Source organism: Suillus subalutaceus, assembly GCF_016647625.1.
Source record: "Suillus subalutaceus strain FC151 chromosome Unknown DFJ58scaffold_194, whole genome shotgun sequence".
Taxonomy (NCBI): Eukaryota; Fungi; Basidiomycota; class Agaricomycetes; order Boletales; family Suillaceae; genus Suillus; species Suillus subalutaceus.
Window position 1 is genome coordinate 14,292 of NW_024540443.1, and position 20,678 is coordinate 34,969.

General features: G+C 40.1%; 2 protein-coding genes across 2 annotated transcripts; both read right to left on the reverse strand.

Moving 5' to 3' along the window:
* Nucleotides 1–3,044: 3,044 nt before the first annotated feature.
* On the reverse strand, nt 3,045–3,218 carry DFJ58DRAFT_669649 (uncharacterized protein; the record flags this gene model as incomplete). Its single annotated transcript, XM_041382803.1, has 1 exon — nt 3,045–3,218. A coding segment is annotated over one exon (174 nt), but the record flags the coding sequence as incomplete, so codon positions are not given.
* Nucleotides 3,219–5,951: 2,733 nt separating this feature from the next.
* On the reverse strand, nt 5,952–7,171 carry DFJ58DRAFT_719089 (uncharacterized protein; the record flags this gene model as incomplete). Its single annotated transcript, XM_041384566.1, has 6 exons — nt 5,952–6,286; nt 6,340–6,487; nt 6,554–6,601; nt 6,626–6,714; nt 6,766–6,803; nt 7,131–7,171. The coding sequence occupies 6 exons, from the start codon at nt 7,169–7,171 to the stop codon at nt 5,952–5,954; spliced, it is 699 nt and encodes a 232-aa protein (XP_041237049.1).
* Between the last annotated feature and the right edge of the window lie 13,507 nt (nt 7,172–20,678).

Genomic DNA, 20,678 nt, shown 5'->3' on the forward strand with positions numbered 1-20,678 from the left:
CCCTATACTCTCCAGTTCTGCACCCTGGCCATCCTCCTGTGAATGATTCCTTCTTCCTGGAATGTACCATCCTGTCTGCAAAGAACACTGATGTGGATGAAATCAACACCACCATTCTTGAATCATTCCTTGGAGATAAAGCAGTCTTCACCAGCACAGACTCAGTCACTGAGAGGGACAATGACTACATTCCCGTAGAGTTCCTTCACACTCTCACCCCATCAGGCTTCCCTTTGCACAAATTGGAGGTCAAAACAGGTGTTCCTCTGATGCTGTTGCGCAACTTGAACCTCTCCGAGGGCCTCTATAATGGAACTCGCATGATCCTCCTGTCTTGGACCACGCATGTCCTTAGGTGTCGCATTCTTAGAGATGGAGTCAATGCAGCTCACCAAAATGATCAGGATACAGTGCTGATCCCTCACATGACCCTGGATGCCACATCTGAGGACAACCCTATTCCTCTCAAGCGTCGACAATTCCCCGTTCGTCTGGCATTTGCTATGACAATCAACAAGGCGCAAGGTCAGAGTGTCAAGCATGTTGGCCTTAATTTGCGCACTCCCGTCTTTAGTCATGGACAACTCTATGTGGCTTTGTCTCGCTGCACTCACCCAGACAGTGTGCGTGCTATCTTTCCGGAGCATGAAAGAAGGCTCAAAAACAACAAATGTAGTGTATAAAGAAGTACTTAGAGGCCTTACAGATCCCATTGATGATTGATGTGCATATCATGTACTTTTATATAGAGAAATGACTGATGCTTATGTATTGTGTACTTTACATGGTGTAGTAGATTGTACTTTTAGTTTTGTGAAAATGCTGTCCAAAAATGTAATTTTTTCAAAGTCCACTATGATTATTATTAGTAAGTCAAGGTGCCGCAGGCACCTCCCAAAAGAGCGCAAAGTGCTCCTTTGGCTTCCTGTGCCGAAGGCACAGTGAGTATTTAGGATGAAGCCAAGGCCAGGAAGCTAAAAAGGAGCGCAAAGCACTCCTTTTGCTTCCTGTGCCGAAGGCACAATGGGTGTTGGACTAGTATATAATACCATGTAAATCATGCTAGCTCCCATGTTGATGACACAGTTACTCAGGCTGAAATCAACTTGCTGTTAAAGGTTATAAGTAAAGGTAGTTCTGGCCTACCTTTGATATCTGGACAAAGTCACAGTGTCACAGAAAATGACCTATTGAAAACAAGTCTTGGTTTCAAGAGTGTCCTTGAGCAATGCATTCACTTAAGAAGGAGACAGTCATTACACATGGATAGTGAATCTGTAAGTGTCGCAAGCACACTGCAAATGTGCTATCTAAATGTGAATTAATTGGAACCAAGGTACAGGCAGCACATTTGTGTAGTGAGATTGAGGTGCTATATCCATCTACAAATTTGTACTTTTTGTAGGAGCAGTCATAGTTCACCTCATTTAGTTCAATCTGTCACCTATGCACTCTTATTAGAGAATGTGCATCTACATACAGTGACTCAAAAGTGTCCCAATGTTTGTAGGTTTTTCATGTAATTGTGAGAAGAAAACTTGATGGTACAGGGCTGTATGAGGTGGAATAGAGTAGCATTCTCTGTGAGGTGGAGAGAAGGATAAATACAGAATAGTACATCTTAATTTTGGAGAAGTGTCTGCTTAGAAGCATGCAGGGATTAGAAATAGACAAAGAAGACACTATCTTCTAACAAGATAATGATCTCAAGCATACTCCAAGTTGGCTACCAAATGGTTTGAAAACCCATGATATTATATTATATCCTGGCCAGCACAGTCGTCAGACCTTTAGCATTTTATTCTCTTTGAGTTATGCATAATTTGTGCATCATTATTTGCACATTTATTATTGCACACTGCACATTTTGTCAACAGAGAGCTTGCATATTATTTAAGACCTCCTGCCTGTGCATACTAGACATTTTGTCCATGAAGAGCTTGGTCTGCACCATGACACTGGCAATGAGTACAGATTTCTGTTGTAATGGTCAAAATCTGGGTCAATTCAAGGCCACATTTTCACAAATATCATAGTCAAATATCACCAGTCTATGGATAAAGTCTAGTAACACTAAACATGAGTGAAACTATGGCTTAAAACATATTGTATAAATCATTCAAACAAGACTGACACAGTATACCAAACAATAGTATTATCACTTATTTATACACTATTGAATATCTGCCCAAACTACTCAATTACAGATAAATTAACTTGAAGTCTATGATTAACTAACAATATTGACATCCATTCAATCACAAACAAACATCTACATATCTTCACTTGATCTTTTATCAGATGTCATGCTGAGACCAGCAGCTAATGAAGGTAAGTACTTTATTACATTCAGTTTGTGTATTTACACTTACTGACTATTGACTTCAGCTATCTGCAGCAGTCACCATAGATCCAGCCTTTGTGTTAACAGGATGGTCTTATTAGCAGTGTACAGAGATGAGAGGTGAGCAGAAAAAAAGTGTCTTGGCAAGTAAGTGACATGTCTCCAGGGTCATTGATGTTTTATGGGCTGAATGCATAAGTCTTTCTGGCTACATAAAATGAATGAGGTTAGTAAAGTGTAAGAAAGAAGTAGTAATGATAACTCTTAAGATAGAGCTGCAACTATATTACACTCTTCAGTTGAAACTTTGAGCATATGCTCTGCTACCTTGCATGGCAGACTCTTTAGGCATCTGTAACAATGCATAAATATGAATAGGCCTCAGTAGGTTGATTGAACGAAGTAGTGGTAGATACAATTGATCAGTAGTTAGCAATCCCTTAGAGGACATGTCTATGGCTTTAGTAAGCTTGCTGCAAGAGCTCTACAGAGTGAACAATGCAAGATATAATGCAGATAACACATGAAAATATGAAATTACATTATCAAGCATTTCATGAAAAGCAGTCAGTTCATGTTTCAGATGAAGTGCCTTCCCCTGTATCCAGATATTGTAAAAATGAGTTTTCATAAGTGCTTTTTGATAATAAGTAAGCAACTAATCAGTAAACTGAATAAAACTCATGGAGAAAGAGGTTACTTAGTTGATACAAGCATAGGAACTACTAGTGAAAACCTCAAAACTCACCATCATTAACAAATCTGCCAGCCATGCTTTGTCCACTTGTGTGATCCAACAAGCTGTGCATAGGGTAGTGTGAGAATGTGATCTAAAGCCACCAATCTTGTAAGTAACAGGCTTATCACAAAGAATCAATCAGTAGCACTACTTACTGGTATTCAGGGGTATGGTTAGAGATAGAAAATGAAGTGGGACATAATGAGTGCAGCACAACATTACTGCATATATATGGGAACTTAAGAAATGTGCAAGCCCATCATCATGTAAGTAGAAATGTACAGTACCTACTAGTCAATCCCTTGCCTAGGTGAAGCTCTTTGTTGGGATCTTGAAGTTTATTTGGACCATTCAAAAGAAAAGTGTCTCATTGGGTGCTTTAAGATTCAAGCAACATACATCCCTATCAATGATATCTGTAAATTGACTGGGTATTTGTGGCTTTCAACACCAGCCATTGAGTGATGCTTCATCTTCCAGGATCATTAACATGGACTGAACTTGAACTGAAAGAGGGAGATATGGACAATATTTTCCATGGGGCAAGATACATATTGTCTAAATGTACATAAGCAGTTTTGAGAGAAAAAATGTGTTGTTGTTATATGAGGCACATTTTGTATCAACAAGTCATTGATGACTGTATATCAACTTCACATCACATGACACTCACACCACACTGCCAGAAATTATAATCAGAGTTTAATTCATTGTATGGCATAAATTAATAGGTCATGTGATTCCTAGCATCATTGTAAATCAAAGGTTAGACAAGCAGATTTATCTTCCTCATCTCTCCCATGTTCATCTGTACTTCCATGAAATGAACATGTAATGAAAACTGAGAAATTACCTAAAAAGGCTGTGGATTCTTCTTCTAATTCAAACTGGATAATATCCTTTCTGGTGGTCATAGTTGGATCAGCCTGTGTTAAGACCGTAGCTCAAGGGTAGATGGATCCGAAGGGCTTGGCCTCGGCTCGTGCGCTGTGCCCCTTACCTAAGTACATGCCCTTAATTTCAGAATGAAGTCCGGATGAAATCCGACAAAGTCTGAAGGACTTCCGGAGACTGGCTACTCTGGTGGAGTGCTGAAGGACTTCCCATGGTAAGCTTCTTAGATGGAAACACATAGAGGAGGGACTGCAATGAACAGAGTCCAAAACAGGATAGGATAGGAGGAGTGTCTGAAGGACAGGACATCCGGAGGTCTGAATGTTACGACATCCAAAGGGTACATTGTCTGAAGGTTTTGTCGTCCGAAGGTTACAATGTCCAAAGGTCCAAAGGTTAGGAGGAGCGGAGGAACAGACAGGATTAGGACAGGAGGAGAATGGCTACTACAGACAAGGTCCGGAGTAGAAACAAACAGAGGTAGACTACACTTAAGTAGAGATGGAGTTGACAGAGAGTAGACAGAAGTCTCAGAAAGACAGGAAGTGCCGGAAAGGCAACACTCTGGCTTAGGAAGTCAATCCCTAAGCATTGATGTAGACAGAAGGATAAATCCGGAGGACCGGAGAGTCAGCCTATGGAATCCTTCCCTAGGCCTAAGGAAAGGTCAGACTAAAATGGACCAAAGTCCGAGACAGGAATGAGTGAAGTCTAAGATGTGAGAGAGCAAGTCTATGTTGATTGAGTGAAGTCTAATATGATATTCGAACTAAGGAAACCTTACAGGAGTTGTACAGAGGTTTATATACTGGAAGGGATCCGAGAGGATCAGTAAGCTGAACACAAATGCTATGTACAAGCATGTGGAAACATATTGGTAAGTATGAACGAAGCATAAGTAAATGAACTTGGAGATGAACAGAGTACAAGGATCAATAAGCAAGACGGAAACATAGATAACCGAAGTCCGGAGTCAAGGGGATTACCATAAGGGGATAGATGCTGATTAAAGATTTGGGCTTTGAATATGAGTATAGGTCAGATCTGAAGGTCTGGAGATATTGGATGAGGCGTCTGGATATCGGATGAGCGGATTCGGAGATCTAGGTAAAGACGGAACTAGGATAAGGATCATGGATGAGGCATCTGGATATCAGATGAGTGGATCTGGAGATCTAGGTAAAGACGAAACTAGGATAAGGATCATGGATATAGACCGGTAGTCTAGGGAAGGTAAAGTCCAAGGTGGAATGAGCTCAGATCCAATAGGATCAAGGGTGGATGAAGCAGGCTTAGCTGCAGAGGTCCAGAGGTATAGATATATGGATGTACGAAGGTGTACGGATCCAGACTGATAGTGGACTGGAGGACTGAAGGCATGGATATGGGTATGGAGTCATGGATAAGGGTATGGAGGTCCGGATGTGCATCCGGAAGGTGTCTGGAAGGCATGGGAACATTATCAGACGAAGGTCTGGAATATGGGATATAACAGCCTGGAGGTATATATATGCATCTGAATGATTTTTATATGACTGGATGATCATATATAAAAATTTTATTCTCACCATCATCTGTTACTACAAATGGAGAATGCATTTTAGCTATCCAAGTGGGTTCTTCACTTGTTACCCAAGTGGATTTATTATCTTTACCTCTGTCATGTTCATCTGTACTTCCATACAATGAACATGTGAACAATTTTTTGTTGGCTATGAAGGATTATTGAGACTAGCTATGAGTGAATTGACAGTTGCTCACAGCCTTCAAGTGCATGCATAAATAATGGTAGAAGTGACCTTCAGTGGAAAATGATGGCACTGCTATTATCAGTGTGACAATCATATTGGTGCTAGGCATGTATACATACATAAGCCTTGACAGCCATTTGCATAATGCTAGGTCAAAACACAAAAACTACACATACAGGCTGTGTTTGAATTTCTACCTCTGATTAGCTACATAGGGTATTACTTAGGACACAGTTGGGGTCTTGGGCTCAACTAGGCTTATGGGTGTGGTTGGGCTCACAGGTGCAATAGGAAAGATAGCAAGAAATTCATATCCATCGAGGAGCTCGCCCAAGCACCATTGATCCTTCTCTTTGCAGTGTGACAACACTGCTAGAGGCTCGGTGTGATCAACATAAAACTTAGTAAACACAGATGAAATGGTGCTGGTGTCATAGTCATCTTCAAAGAGTGTGCCCCTCAACTGGGCAGCTTTCAGATAGCTGATGGGTGAGGAGGCCAGAATCCCACCAGCATGTTCGCAAATAAAGCCCAAATCAACATCTTTGATATTAGCAGCTTCATGTTGTTAGTTTTAATGTCTATATATGAAGGTGATAATAGTAACTTACCAGCATATTTTACCAGAGCATTGCAAGCAGCAGGGTGAGATGAGACCAGACTAACAATATCGACACAGGAGAATAAGGCATCAAACTTGAGAGACTGCAAGAGCTGAGTTGCAATGTAACATTGATAGACTTGTTCATCAACAACCAGCTGAGTGATGCAGCCAACTTGTACAACATCAGAACCTGAATTTCATAAAAATTGTAAGATAGCTACTTCTTTATTGCCATAACTCGACACATTAGCAAATGCATGACCATAGAACTGGGGATTCTCAAGTGGATCAACCTGGAGGTAGCAGGTTACCAGAACAGTATGCTTTGGGTGAGATACACATTGAGCTCGCAGTTTTGCACTGGTCATCTTGACATTTTTCCCTGTGTAAAACGACTCAGCAATTATAAAGGCTCCGATGCTTGATCACCAACCAGGTACTGTGTACTTTGAGACGGCACTTGCCTGTTGGCTTCAAATACCATAGTTAGAGCTGAAGATGCATTTAGTGTATTGTCTAAAATCTCATTGCCCAGAAAGAGAACAAAGCTTTGGAGGGAGAAGTTGGACAACTGGAAAGGGTAACATGGAGTCTTGCCAGAAACATTTGATAATTGCCTTTGAGGTCCTTGCTCGTCCAGTGCTATTGGTATCTAAGGATTTTTTCTTGTTGAAGCCAGCAGCCAAATACATGTGTGCTTATAGGACCATGACATATAGGGAAATGAGCAGCCTGGTGTATATCCCTTGTGGTGGTGTTAGACAGGTATGAGTTTGTTGGGAAATAAGAATTACTTACTTATACAGTGGTTTATGTGTGATAGGTTGATGACTATGCATTAAAGTGTCTCCAGTGTGTTTGTGCATTTGGTTAGTGAAAGATTTGCCCTCTTTTATGTCCAAGTAATGAGATAGTTCCATTAAATGCAGCCATTCCAAGTTAAGAGCATACTACCCATCAGCACATGTTTTGACAGGCATGCAGACTGTGTAGAATTGTCCTGTAGGCTGGACACTTGTAAATGTTAGTTGAAATTGATAGTGTATATCTCAAGGTACCTACAGTTTTTGTACACAAATTCAAAATCTATGTTAACACCTTCAAGACCACATTCTCTTGTTTTTGAAACAAAAGAGGCCTTCACAACCTCACACAAATATAGATCAAATGGCACCTTGATATTGTTAAAGTATTTTCTATTTGAGGTATCATTATTTTGCAACAAATAGTTGAAACACTGGTTGAGAAATGTGGTGAAAGATGGTCTTTCAGGTGTGGTGGCATCAAATTTTGAAACAATGTGCTGGCATAATATTATATCATATATCTGTTCATACCAGTTGTGCAAAACAAGTCTTAAAAAATTCTTAACTAGTTATTCTTATCAGGACACTAATCATCTATGCTCTTGATAAGTTTCACACTGATGAGTCTCTGGTCACATCAATCTTATTGTTGGTAGCTGTACTTTATATTTCATTTCTGTAACGCACCACTGTACTGACTTTCTTTCAAACATCCACTATTTTCTCCCCAGATTACAATGACTCTCTTCATTGCCATGTTACAGTTAACTGGATGTTTCAATTTGTACAAGTCACTAGACGAGCACAAACATATTGCTATTCAATTCAATAAAGTCTAGTGAAAAATATAAATGGTTTATATCAACCCTCTTGTTTTTGTTTAAAAAAACAAATATTGTCCTTCAGGATCAAAGACCATATTAGCAGAGGGCTTACTCCTGACCAAACTATCACATGTATGTATGTATGTATGCATGTAGACATAATATCAATGTAATATCAATGGAAAACAAGTACTCTGCCAGCATATTGTCAGGCAAAGGCTGGCACTAAGTTCATACAAAGGGAATAATGATACAATGTGAAATGTGTGTCCTCCTTTCCTAAATTGGTATCTCAGTTAGAGAGACATCTTCCCTCCAGTCTCATAGTTGATTAAAATTGAAGATAGTGTTAATGTAGTGTAATTATATGGAGTTAGTGCTGTAGAGGCCAGTGAATCAACTGAAGTTCTTAGCTGTTGAAAATCTCACTGAAGGTTGTCTTAAATCTTTCCATTTATTTATGTAGTGCATAAGATGAGATAACTTTATTTTTCCTGAAGGTCTGCTAGCATTTATAAAAAAACAATAAAATACAGTCTAAAGGACTGGGATATACTGTAGAAGGGTGTTGAATGTTGGAGTATTTTCTGTCATTCATCACAATGATACTTACCAGTCCTCCTAACCCCCAAGCAGTACCTTGTTCATCGCACTGAGTTATATAGACTTATGATTTGGTACTACACACCTACCTGAAGACCACTAGGCTCTCTGTTTTGTTCGCCATCTAGAACATTATGGATAATCAACTATGGCAAGTGTTGTAGAGCACTTGTGTTAAGCATTAATGTTTGATGTCTAGCAGAGTAGTAAATAACCAAAAAAGCTTGATAACAGATGGGGTCTTTGGGCAGAAGGTCAAACATTAGCATTTAATGATCTAGAAGTATAGGAAGTGAAAAGAAAGTGTCGACATTTATTTTGATATTAAGAAGCAGAAGTGCATAGAGCACCTGGCCAACAACGCAAGGAGACAGTGGAGAGAAGTAATACTGAAGTGACCAAACATTGGTGTTCAATAGTCGTGAAGTATACTAGAGAACAAACAAACATTTGACATTTATCTAGAGGATATGGTCTCCAGAGGGCAGGCCTGGGAGTTTGACCTCCAAGTGATACATCAAATATTGACATTTGATGGATCAGGAGTACAGCAGATATACTGAATTAATATTGGTTTCAAAAATATGAAACCAAGGTCTGCAGATTGCAGGCCCAGCAGTATAGCATAAGCATTGACAAAATGAATGCCTCATTGGACATTGGCATGCAACAACCCTTGAGTATAGTAGAGAGTAAACATTCAACATTGATTTTGAGGGTACAATACAAAGGTCATTAAAGTGCAGACACAGGAGTAACAATAGGAAAGGAGTATCCAACCAGTTGTTCTTGAATGAAGTGGTCAAGCATTAACATTTGACAGCCTTGAAGCATAGTGTAGTAGTGAGGTAACATGTGACATTTGTTTTGAGAATATAAAATAAAGGTCTTTATAATGCAGCAGGCCCAGGAGCATGGTAAAAAATACCAATGCAAACCAAGTGTCTGGTCAAATATTGGCATTCAATGACCCAGGAGTGTATAAGATATAAATCATGGATAGTAGATTCAAGAATATAAAAAAAGTCTTTGGACTTCAACATCATCAATGGCCAATGCTAATTTTCAATGTTAATATTCAAGAAATAAAGAAGTACATAGCATTTTCTAATACAGGCATTACAACAACTTACATAATATGACTTCATTGGTTACTGCTGGAGTCATTGAAGTCACTGGACTCTGAGTCTGAAGTCATTGTTTGCATACCAAATAAGGTCATCAAATCACCTATTATTGAGTCAAGGTTGCAAAACACCTCATAGTACATATTACAACATATTCTCAACCTTCTACTCTCATCTTCCAGCTTCCTATTGCTATTCAACTCATAATTTTTCTTGACTGTGCTGGTCACTATAGTAACTCCATCTTCTAGTGGGGATGTCTCAATGGGCAGGTGTTAGTATTGGCCCAGTTGTTAATTGCACTAAGCGTGTAATGCTCACACTGCTTGACCAGCATGATGCTTTCATGAGCTCCCCTCCCTACAATTTAAGAGATTTCTAGCTTGCTCAAAGGTATTGTACAAAGGCTAGCACTTGCTCTGAATGACAGAATGGGGTCCTAGCTGTTAATGAGATAGCAGTTGATTTGTAAGTGTCAATTATGCATATGCTTTTAGATCCACTCATATCTATCAGGAGCATAACATACTTCTACCAGTTGATCACTGGGTGTAGGCAGATAGTGCTTATCCACCAAGCACTTGGTGTATTATCCCTTTTAAGAAGGCCTGCAATAGACACCTGACAGCAAACCAGAGGACATTTAATTTTAATCTTTCTTCAGTTTATACAATTATTTCCTGATTTTTCTAAATTTACAATTTATCTAGGTCTATGTCCATGTTGAATATGCGTTTGCTGCATTGAAAGGGTGATTTTAATCTCTTTAAGATCTCTGATAGAAATCAATTCAGCTGATGACTTGTGGGCAGCTGTCCATTGGATCAGTGTTGTCTCATTCTTCATAACATGATCATACGGTTTGAAGAAAATTGAGGTTTCAAAGAAACCATTGGTTCAGTTAAATAGGCCCATCAAGTAGATTATATGAGGGGACTCCAGGTCATGCACAGTATGAGAGGTTAGTGTATATCTTATTTGACAGTCTCCACTCAAAGGCACACTGTAGTGAAGATTGGGAGTAGCCACAAATTCCATTGACAAGCAAATATATAAGAACATCAGTGTATATTAAAGGTAACACAAGAGAATAAGTGATATGCACAGTACAAAAAGCTTGAAAGTAGCATAAAGCAAGGACAAATAATTAGCATTGAAAACTCAAAACCCAGAACCAGAACTAGTAAGGGGAGCATATTCAATCTTGAGGTGTAACATTGCCACCTCCTCTGCATATGCATATGTTAGTGCATTATGCATTTTAATCTCTGCTTTGTAAAGGCATATTTTAGAATCTCTCATCCCAGAGAAATTAATATGCAACAGCTGCTTTGGTTTGCTCATCTGTGCACTCAGTTTTCAGGAATTTATATTCATTGACTTGATGAGTGAGATTGTATTTAGCCATGTAGTGCTCATTTCAAAGTTCTTCTGGAGTAATTCTATCCAATTGTGTGCTCTTAATTTCTTCATTGAGGTAGTTGACCTGACCTTAGACATCCAACTGCCGCTTCTTCATATGCCTCAGTTTCCCTCCAGATAAAAAATTAGCAGGGGACATCAAAGGGAGGCTATGGTAACATTGGAGTCATTACAGTAATCACACTTGAGGGGGAGTAGGTTATGGAACATCATCAAAGGAGAAGTCTATTAGTCATCATCAGGAAGGCACATGTCAGTGTCATTGGTAGGTGAATTGGAAGTGTCCTGAGAGGAGAACATGCTAAAATGGGGGTGCTGGATATACTAAGGGTACTCAGTACCAGTGAGATAGTTGGGCTGGGTTGTAAGGGGATGGTACTGAGGGTAACAAAGCAAACCTCAGTCATAAGTGAAATGACTGTAATTGAATATTATACCTAACAAAGTGAACTATTATCTGTTAGTATGATTAAATAGAAACAAGTTCTGTACTCACTCTTAGTCATAAGTGGAATGACTGAGGGAAAAATAGGAACAAAAAATGCTAAGTGTTCTGTGGTATAAACATATACAGATACTGCTGATACTTGCGATTTTATTGAATGTCAATACTTCCACTCAAATGAGGCAGTAGGCCGAGGGCTTTTGTGAACTTTAGATGTTTTTCTCTAGGCAGTGCTTTTGTCATTATGTCTGCAACCATTTACTCCATAGGATAGTAATTGATAATGGCCCACTTCCATTCATTCACTACTTCTCACACATGGTGATATTTGCACTGAATATGCTTTGGTTGTGACATGTAACCTGGATGCTTCATAAGTGATATGAACCCTTAGTTATCTGCTAACAACAGTGTAGGTTTTTGCTGCATGTGACTAAGCTCATTCATGATTTCTCATAACTAAGTTAACTGCTGCACTGCATTCAAGAGGCCAATATACTTAGCCTTGGTAGATGATAGGGCAACTAGTCCTTGGAGCTTGTTGCTCCATGATATAGCTATGCCACCCATAATAAATGCATACCCTGAAGTTGACTGTGATGTATCAATATCACTGCTCCAATTTGAGTCTGAATACCTATAAAAGACAAAGTGTGTTATTGCTCTGTTTGATGGGCAAAAATATAAAGGTAAGGTCTTTGTACCATGCAGGTAGCACAGCACACATTTTCTAGCTACCCAGTGTATTCTGCCTGGATTTGCACTGAATTGAGCTAATGCTTCCACTACATAACAGATATCTGGTTGTGTAGCCACCATTGCATACGTCAGCAAGCCAATGATGTTTTTTATGGTTTGTCTTGCATTTCAAGCCACTCATCAGATTTTGGTTCAGGGCATTGCTCCTTCGAGAGTGCTAGGCCTGTATCCATGAGCATCATAACTAGTTTGCAGTCCTGCATCTCATACTTCTGTAACATTTTCAGAACATATTGTTGCTGCAACAGACTTATGGTGCATTTGACTCAATTCTGTGTTATTTTGATGCCTAACAAATGTTTGGCCTTGCCCAGGTCATGCATCAAAGTCACTGGAGTCACCTTTTTATATTCTCAGTGGCCTTCAACCCTTTCACAGCCACCAGTATGTCATCAATGTAAATGGTAAGGAAGCAGACACATCCTTTCTTGTTACAATAGGGATGTATAGGCAGTGCTTAAAGCTGATTCTGACAAAGCCAATTCTGGTGAGTGCTTTATGCAGTGTAATATTTCAAACATAACCAGATTGGGGAAGGCCATGCTGTGCACAGTCAAGTGCCTGCCCATACATGTCCATTGGGGTAATCTATGTCATTGGGTGTCATGATATAGACCTCCTTCTCAAGTTCTCCATTAAGGCAAGCAGTTGAGAAGTCCAGCCTTCCACAGTAGTGCATCAGGCCCACTGAGGGCCTGTTTGAGAGTCTTTGGCATTTCTGTAGCCTTCAGATCACTTTCAGCAAGTTAAGCTATGTGATAATATATGTCATTGGCTAAGTGCAGATCTTTGATCTCTGAGGTAAGTTCTATCAGTGGGCTCTTTGGAGGTTTGAGATCCTCAGTGATGGTGGGCTGTGTTAATGCTTCTGTGGCAACTTAGAGGTTTGAAGCTGGGATATTTCTTCTTAGCAGATTTGCTACCAATTGTGGTATGTAAGGTGGTCACACGTTTCATGTTAGTTATATGATTATTCACCTCTACAGTATGCTTTCCTATGTGTTTTATCTCTATATACTTACAGGATCATTCCTCACATTTCTCTGACTATTTACATGACTTCCTGACCTCCCTAGGACATCCCTAGGTCGAGTTATTCCTGACCATTGGATTGTGGCTTGTTTGTTTACATTTGGTTATCAAACATCGCCCATATCCTAGAGTCCAGTGCTTCCTGCCTCTTTGGCAACTTACTCTGGACTCTAGGTACTGTATACTCTTACTATACTCCAATACATTGGCAGCTTACTCTGGACTCTAGTCCTGATTATATCTGGTGACTTATTAGCCTCTAGAAGTGGCCCACTTCATTCCCATCTTAACAAAAATACCTTGTATTGAGCTAGCTAAGCCCATTGTTGTGCAGCTTGCTGTACAGGGCTTTCACTCTAAGGTGAATCATGGGCCCATGGCCCAGCTGAAGTACCAGTCAATCGATTTGAAATGGTATTTTGATATTATCAACCTATAAAACTATGATTTAGTCCTTGGAACTCTGTTCCTGTTCCAGCATAAAGTGATGATAGGACTGAACCCACCTAGAGTTGTGATTGGTAGCATGGACCAGCAGCCCATGGAGGGAGAATAGGTAACAACCTGGAATCTCACATGACTAAGGTGTATGAGGAGAACCTGGATAGAGTTCAAGCACTTTCAAACGAGTTAGCTCGGCTGTTGTGTGCTAAGGCAAGCGAAATGAGCTTACCTCCTTTGTGTGCCATAAATCACACCATACCTCTCATCAATGAGGGTGAGATATACCTGTGGAGACCATCTCGCTGCCCTGAACCTCTAAGACCTCAGTGGGCAGGTAAGTGTCAGTCTTACCTTGCATCAGGTCACTGGCAGGTTACCAGCACTGGGAACATTGTGCTGATGTTATTCATCTGCAAGCCAAGTTCGGACAAACTTCGAACTGTTGTAGACTTGTGTAAGCAGAATAAGAATACAAGAAAATTGATCCAGACATGGAAGGCATCCTGTGCCGAGTCACCGGGAAGAAGTTTAAGTCTGTCCTGGATGAACAGGACACCTATGAGCAAATTCATGTGGTGCCAGAACATGTCCATAGAACTGCGATACCTACACCTGATGGGAATATAGTTAGTCACATATTTCAGCAAGGCGATTGCAATGCACTGGTCACTTACCAAGCGTTAATGAACCATTTGTTTGGCAAGTTCCTTGAGACTTGGATGGATGTGTATCTTGATGATATCATTATCTATTCAGACACCCTGCATGAGCACATTGAGCATGTCAAAACTGTTCTGAAGATACTGGACCGCGAGAAACTTTACTTTAGCCAAAATAAGATCCATTTCCTCTGCAACGATGTAAAAATCCTAGGGCACATCATTGATAGAGATGGCATCCGCATGGATCCAGATAAAGTTGATTGAGTCTTGAATTGGAAGGCACCAACTAACTGTAAAGCAGTATGTGGCAACATGTGCACCTCATTGTCATGTGCCACTAGTGTATGGCCCAGACACACCACCGATCTACATGATGACAGATGCCTGCTTAGGGGGCATTGGTGGTGTGTAGTAGCCCAGGGGGTGGACTGGCATACTGCCAAGATCACTGTATTCCGCTAAGCTGAATCCGGCTCAGCAGAGCTACCCTGTACATGAACAAGAAATGTTAAAGACACTGAGACATCTTACAGGGTGCTCAATTTGTGTGGCTCACTAACCACAAGGGACTGAATTATTTACTGAATCAGCGCAATCTATCTAGCAGGCAAGTGAGGTGGATTGAGAAAATCAGCAAGTTTGACTTCAAAGTAAAATACTTATCAGGTGTTGACAACCTGCTACCAGACGCATTATCCAGAATGTATGCTTTTGATGCACCAGGGATGGTACGTACTGGCAAATACACTGAGCATGATGTTGGGAATAAGTTCACCAAGGTTGCTCACCTGGCATCTATGCCTCTCACTGTAGGACAGGAGGTGTTAGCAGCTAGTCTGCTGTCTTAATAACCGAGGGTCTTATATAAATACATGTAAGAATGTAATGACACCACAATTACACTGGATAAGACTTCTTGCCAGTCCTCAATTAACACGGTCTACGACTTTTCTTCTTTCGTGGTAGATAACATGTGAGTTCTTGGGAGGCTTGCTAAACCAATCAGTTAAATTAACTTAGCCGGAGCTTTATTATCTCTGATTGAAACTATGGGATTGTCTAGGATATACTGTCTAGACACTTGAATTGGTTTCCTGAATATACGATAAACTGTTGAGAAGCTGGTCTCAAATGTGACTACGTTGACCAAAGCTCGTGTTGGTCAATATATAAATACCTGGTGAGAACACTGGTCTCACAAAACTGGGTTTCTATCGCGAGAAACTTACGTAATCTCAAGGGATACACTTTCCCTGCACTTGTCTGGACAGTACTTACAAAGGAAATGGGCTTTGTAAGCAGCAATCTGTTCAGGCTGAAGCTTCTTAGGTGAGAGTTCAATTGGCTCAAGTGGGAGATTCTTGAATGCAACAAGTGGGAGATCTATTTTTTGGAAGGAGAATGGGCTCTCCTTATATACATTTTGTGTGGGAATATTATGTAAGTAAAAGTTGATGTAATGACTTCAGAATGTGAGAAGAATATCCCAAAAACTGGAGCAGAATGTTCTAGCAGGTGCAAAAGAACATTCCAGAATATTCATGGTGGGATAATGACATTATTCTGAGTCACTCTGAGTCATTATGAGTCATTGGAATGTTCTAGCAAATTCCATGGAACATTCTGGAATTGATGACATCATACCCTGTAGGTACAATTTTATGAAGCATCTGATTAGTCAGAGCATCCTAATAGAAAAGTAAAGTAAAGAAACACTAGAGAAAACAACTCAGAAATAATGGAACAAATAATAGTACACAATACGCGGGCTTTTTAGATAAGTTTTTGTTAGGCTTTGAACTTTTCTCTATGGGTTTCTCTAGCCAAAGTGAATAAGCCAAAGGAAAGGCAATACCTTAACCTTCAATTTGCTTCTCATATCAACTAGGTCATTATGTGATTCCCATCTCACATATGACTTTTCTTCAAAACATGGTGGATTCATGAATCACTGAGGGAAAACTGAGTGTTCGATAGCAAGAGTTCACAGCAATAGCTTCGTCAACTAGATGAAGGTATTATTGACAATTAGGTTTCAACTGAGTGTCTTTGTGCCATGAGTTTGCCTGGGCTCCTGTTGGGAAGTGTGCGCGATGGCAGGATTTTTTCATACATGGCAAAAGGTAATTTTGCAAGAACTCCCTCATCAATATTTTGATATTCTGTTAGGTACTCGATTCTACCAGCATTGTCACTCAATGACATCATACATTTGGAAGTTTAGATCACCCGTTTACTGGTGAAGAATTTGGGCATTTCGTTGCTGGCATATTGGACTAAATGCAGCCCTGGCCCATGTCAAACTCAGTGTTGGTCATGGACAATGCAAGCATCCACAAAGTCTCAGGTATCCGTGATATGGTTGAAGAACGGTATATTAGTTTTTATTTCATGGTCATCGATACTGATACACTTTTTTAAGTTGTGTTATTTTTATTTATTTCTGATGGATACAAAACTTACAATTTTTTAGCCCATGAGTCATCTCAGTGTGATTGAGACAACGATGGTTATCATAACCACTGGTGCATCTATGAAGCAGTGGCCATGGTGAAGTTTGCATCATATCTGACTCTCAAGCTGTTTGCAGGCTTTTAGTTGTGTAGGATGCTCGTTGCTTGAAGCTGGAGGAACATTGTCCTCGCGTGTCCTCTTTTTCACTTTAATTGTAGCCAGTTTGGCCTTGCAGTAACTGTGAGTCATTTTTGTTCAATGTAACAAATAATCACTTACTGCATTATTTGCCTCTAAAGCAACAGCTCGTGTGCATACATTGGATGCTTTGTAACAAAGCCGATCCATAGCAATGCTGAATGCTTCAAGATCATTTAGGTGAGTAGATCTACTGGTCTCACCCGCAAACTTATACACAAGCTGAACCTCTTCAGTAGTATCATCAAGGTATGCACCCTCCCCCAGTCCCTACCCCCATTCCTCCTCCAGTTACCTCAGAAATCAGGGATTCATCTGCCCTTGAGCGCACCATGCACATGATGCAAACAGAAGATGCTGATCTGCCAGCAGATGACTTGGGTATCTTGACGAAGGTCTTCTCCACTGCTGGCAATGACCGGGGTGATAGAGATCTATGCTATGAGCACACACAGTGAAGCTTGTCGTTCTTTTATTAAGGCTCTTGTGGCTACTTACAAGGTAGCGTTGTAAATGTGAGGAGATTGCTTGTTGTACCTGTTACTTTCATGTTTTTAGTATTGCACTGTTCACTCATAGTTGTTGTAATTTGTAGCTCAGTATCACTACATCCCACTCGAAGTGTAGCCATGCGTGTATTTGATATCAAAAGTCAATACATTGAAGTTTGCGTCTGTACCCTTGTGTGTGCCCTAATCCTCATCAAAGTCCATTAAGCCCTCAATATCTAGATCCTTGCCTCCTGCTACCTCTCACTCATGCACAACCAGCTGATATTGCTCCCAAATGCCTCTGGCAATCTCATCACAAATGCCGATCATTTCATGACGGTCCTGCACACCCACTTCACCATTCATCACTGCTGTATCAGTATCATCACCATCCTGGTCTGAAGGTAGGTCAGCATCTGGTAGAGGGCCTTCTTGTGGGTTGTGATGATGAATGAAGTTATGGATAGTACATAGAGCTGCAGGTATTTGTGCCTGAATCTGCAGACAATATTTTGGCGCCAGAATGAGTACATGAAACCGGTGTTTGAGGACACCAAAGATGCGCTCAATTACATTGCATGCCATAGCATGACAAAGGTTAAACAATTCTTTTTTATTGCATGGCCTGAAATAGCAAGATCAATGGTAGTCATGAGTGTCAGAATAATAAAATGCACCTGACACTTGCACATCCCCACTCAGCAAGATGATAGCACACACTGCGATATGGATACAAGACCCTTATGGTCACGGTAGGCAGCACAATGTGGCTGCCATCAAGGGCTCCAATAGTGTCCTTCAAAAAGGCCAGAACTTCAGGTTGCAGTGGATTTTCAGGGAGACTGATGCATCTGGCAAGAACATGTAGGTTGAATAGAATGGAAGGCACGAGAAAACTACAAGCATCCTTCAAAAGTAACTAGCAGATATAAGTATTCATAAGACACAAGTCCGATCACAAAAACATAGCACTTGCCAAGAGATCCTTTTGTTGGAGCACTGGAACCTCTCTCCAACATGCCTTATTGAAAGGCCAGTGACACTAGTGTAGAAAAATATAGCAAGTTGTTCCTCGAGAGAAACAAATTTCAAATCAGACACCCCAAGGGCGCGAAGTTCTGATATAATCTGTGTGAAGAATGACCTTGCAACTAAGGTCCCAGATGCATTGATGAGGATGCCAATTAAAGGTATTGCACATTGTATGATCAGTTGCTGGGCTTGTAGTAGATCTGGCCGAAGACAAAGCCCATGGAGGACTGGTTGAAGGAATTCCACTGCAAGGGTGCACACTGCTAGGAATGCATAGTATACACCATTGTATTTGAGCTCCACCCACCTAAAGGAGGATGATGCCGAACTAACGCACAGCCCCAACATCAATTGTTGCAAATATTTCCCAACTTCCAAGTTTCCGAACTGACTCTAAGGACCGTATAAACAACAGTGTGTCCTATTTCATTTGAGTTATAACTAATTCAGGTTTTTTTTCCAAAGTAGAATACACTGTACTTTCTTCTAAAACTTCAACCTATTTCAATGGGCAAATGTTTGAAATTTCCTAGGTCACCTATCACTATTACTACAAGAAGGCAATATCAATGCATTCACCACCATGACATTGACCTGACAAAGTCGATCCTTCATGATGAGAACAAGCTGGCCCAAACACAGCTAATATCAATTAATACACAAATTAGCTCTCTCCAAAACTCACTGGAGGATGGAGAAGTGCTGGTGGCAGAGATAGGGAGCAAAGGTCTAGGATGTATGTATGGCCATGATGTAGCTTGGGGTGAACGCTCTGTGGGAACCCATAAAGAATTGGAAGCTCCTGAAACAACTCCATCGTAAAAGACTCTGTTGCCTCTAGCTGTGTGAAGAATAAATAATTTTTGCCCCACTGTCTATTGGGATACCACTGGATGCTGGTTCAAGTTGATGTTATTTTTCTGTACATTGTTTTCTACAGCAACCAGTGATATATCTTGTATGTACTACAGTACCTTCATTCATTTTTGAGTTAGTATCCCAAATAAGTTGCTCTTGTCTCTCAAGCTTGTGTGATTCTTCCTCTTGTTTATTGCCTTGTTCACTGTCGTTCTACATAATAAGAAGTTAGTTGAACATATGGTTAAGCCAGTCATTTTGCACTCAATGTATATAATTTGTGTCCTGTACTGTTTTGAAGAAGTGCTGATGTTGAATTCTCTGGTAGCTGCCAAGTAATGGCTGAAGATATCTGATTTCTCAAAAGTCCAGTCCACTCAAATATAGTATTGTGTATAGTAAGTAGCAGTCAATTGAACTTGAGCACTCTGAGCTTGAAGCCTAGTGAAAATCAACAATTCAAAATTTAATATGCATAGATAGGAGCCAATAATAATTGAAGTGATGGTTCTTATTGATCTATTTTGAGCTCTCTCAACAAAATATGACTTTTAGAGAGCATATTAGTATGCTGATACAGTTCACACTGCCAGCAAGATCACTTGGACAAGGTAAAATATGTAATGTAGCATATACAGTATAAACCACTAAAACACATACTATACAGGAGTCACAGTAACCCAGATTATGAGCAAAGCAGGCCAATGGTAATACTGGCACTGACACTGTTATGGTCCAAGTCAGTGGGAGAATATAGACTAGATATCACAAGACTTACAGGAACTGGAACATAAAAAATCGGATTACAAAAACACCCTCTACAAATACAGGTAAAGATTATCAGTTTGAGTTAGAACATCAATCAAATTTTTGAGGGTGTGCCTTGTAAGGTAAGTATGTGTTAGTTATATGATTATTCACCTCTATAGGTCACTTTCCTATGTGTTTTATCTCTATATACTTATGGTATCATTCCTCACATTTCTCTAACTATTTACATGACTTCCTGACCTTCCTAGGACATCCCTAGGTCGAGTTATTCCTTACCTTTGGATTGTGGCTTGTCTGTTTACATTTGTTTACCAAACATCACCCATATCCTGGAGTCCAGTGCTCCCTGCCTCTTTGGCAACTTACTTTGGACTCTAGTCTTGATCATATCTGGTCACTTATTAGCCTCTAGAAGTGG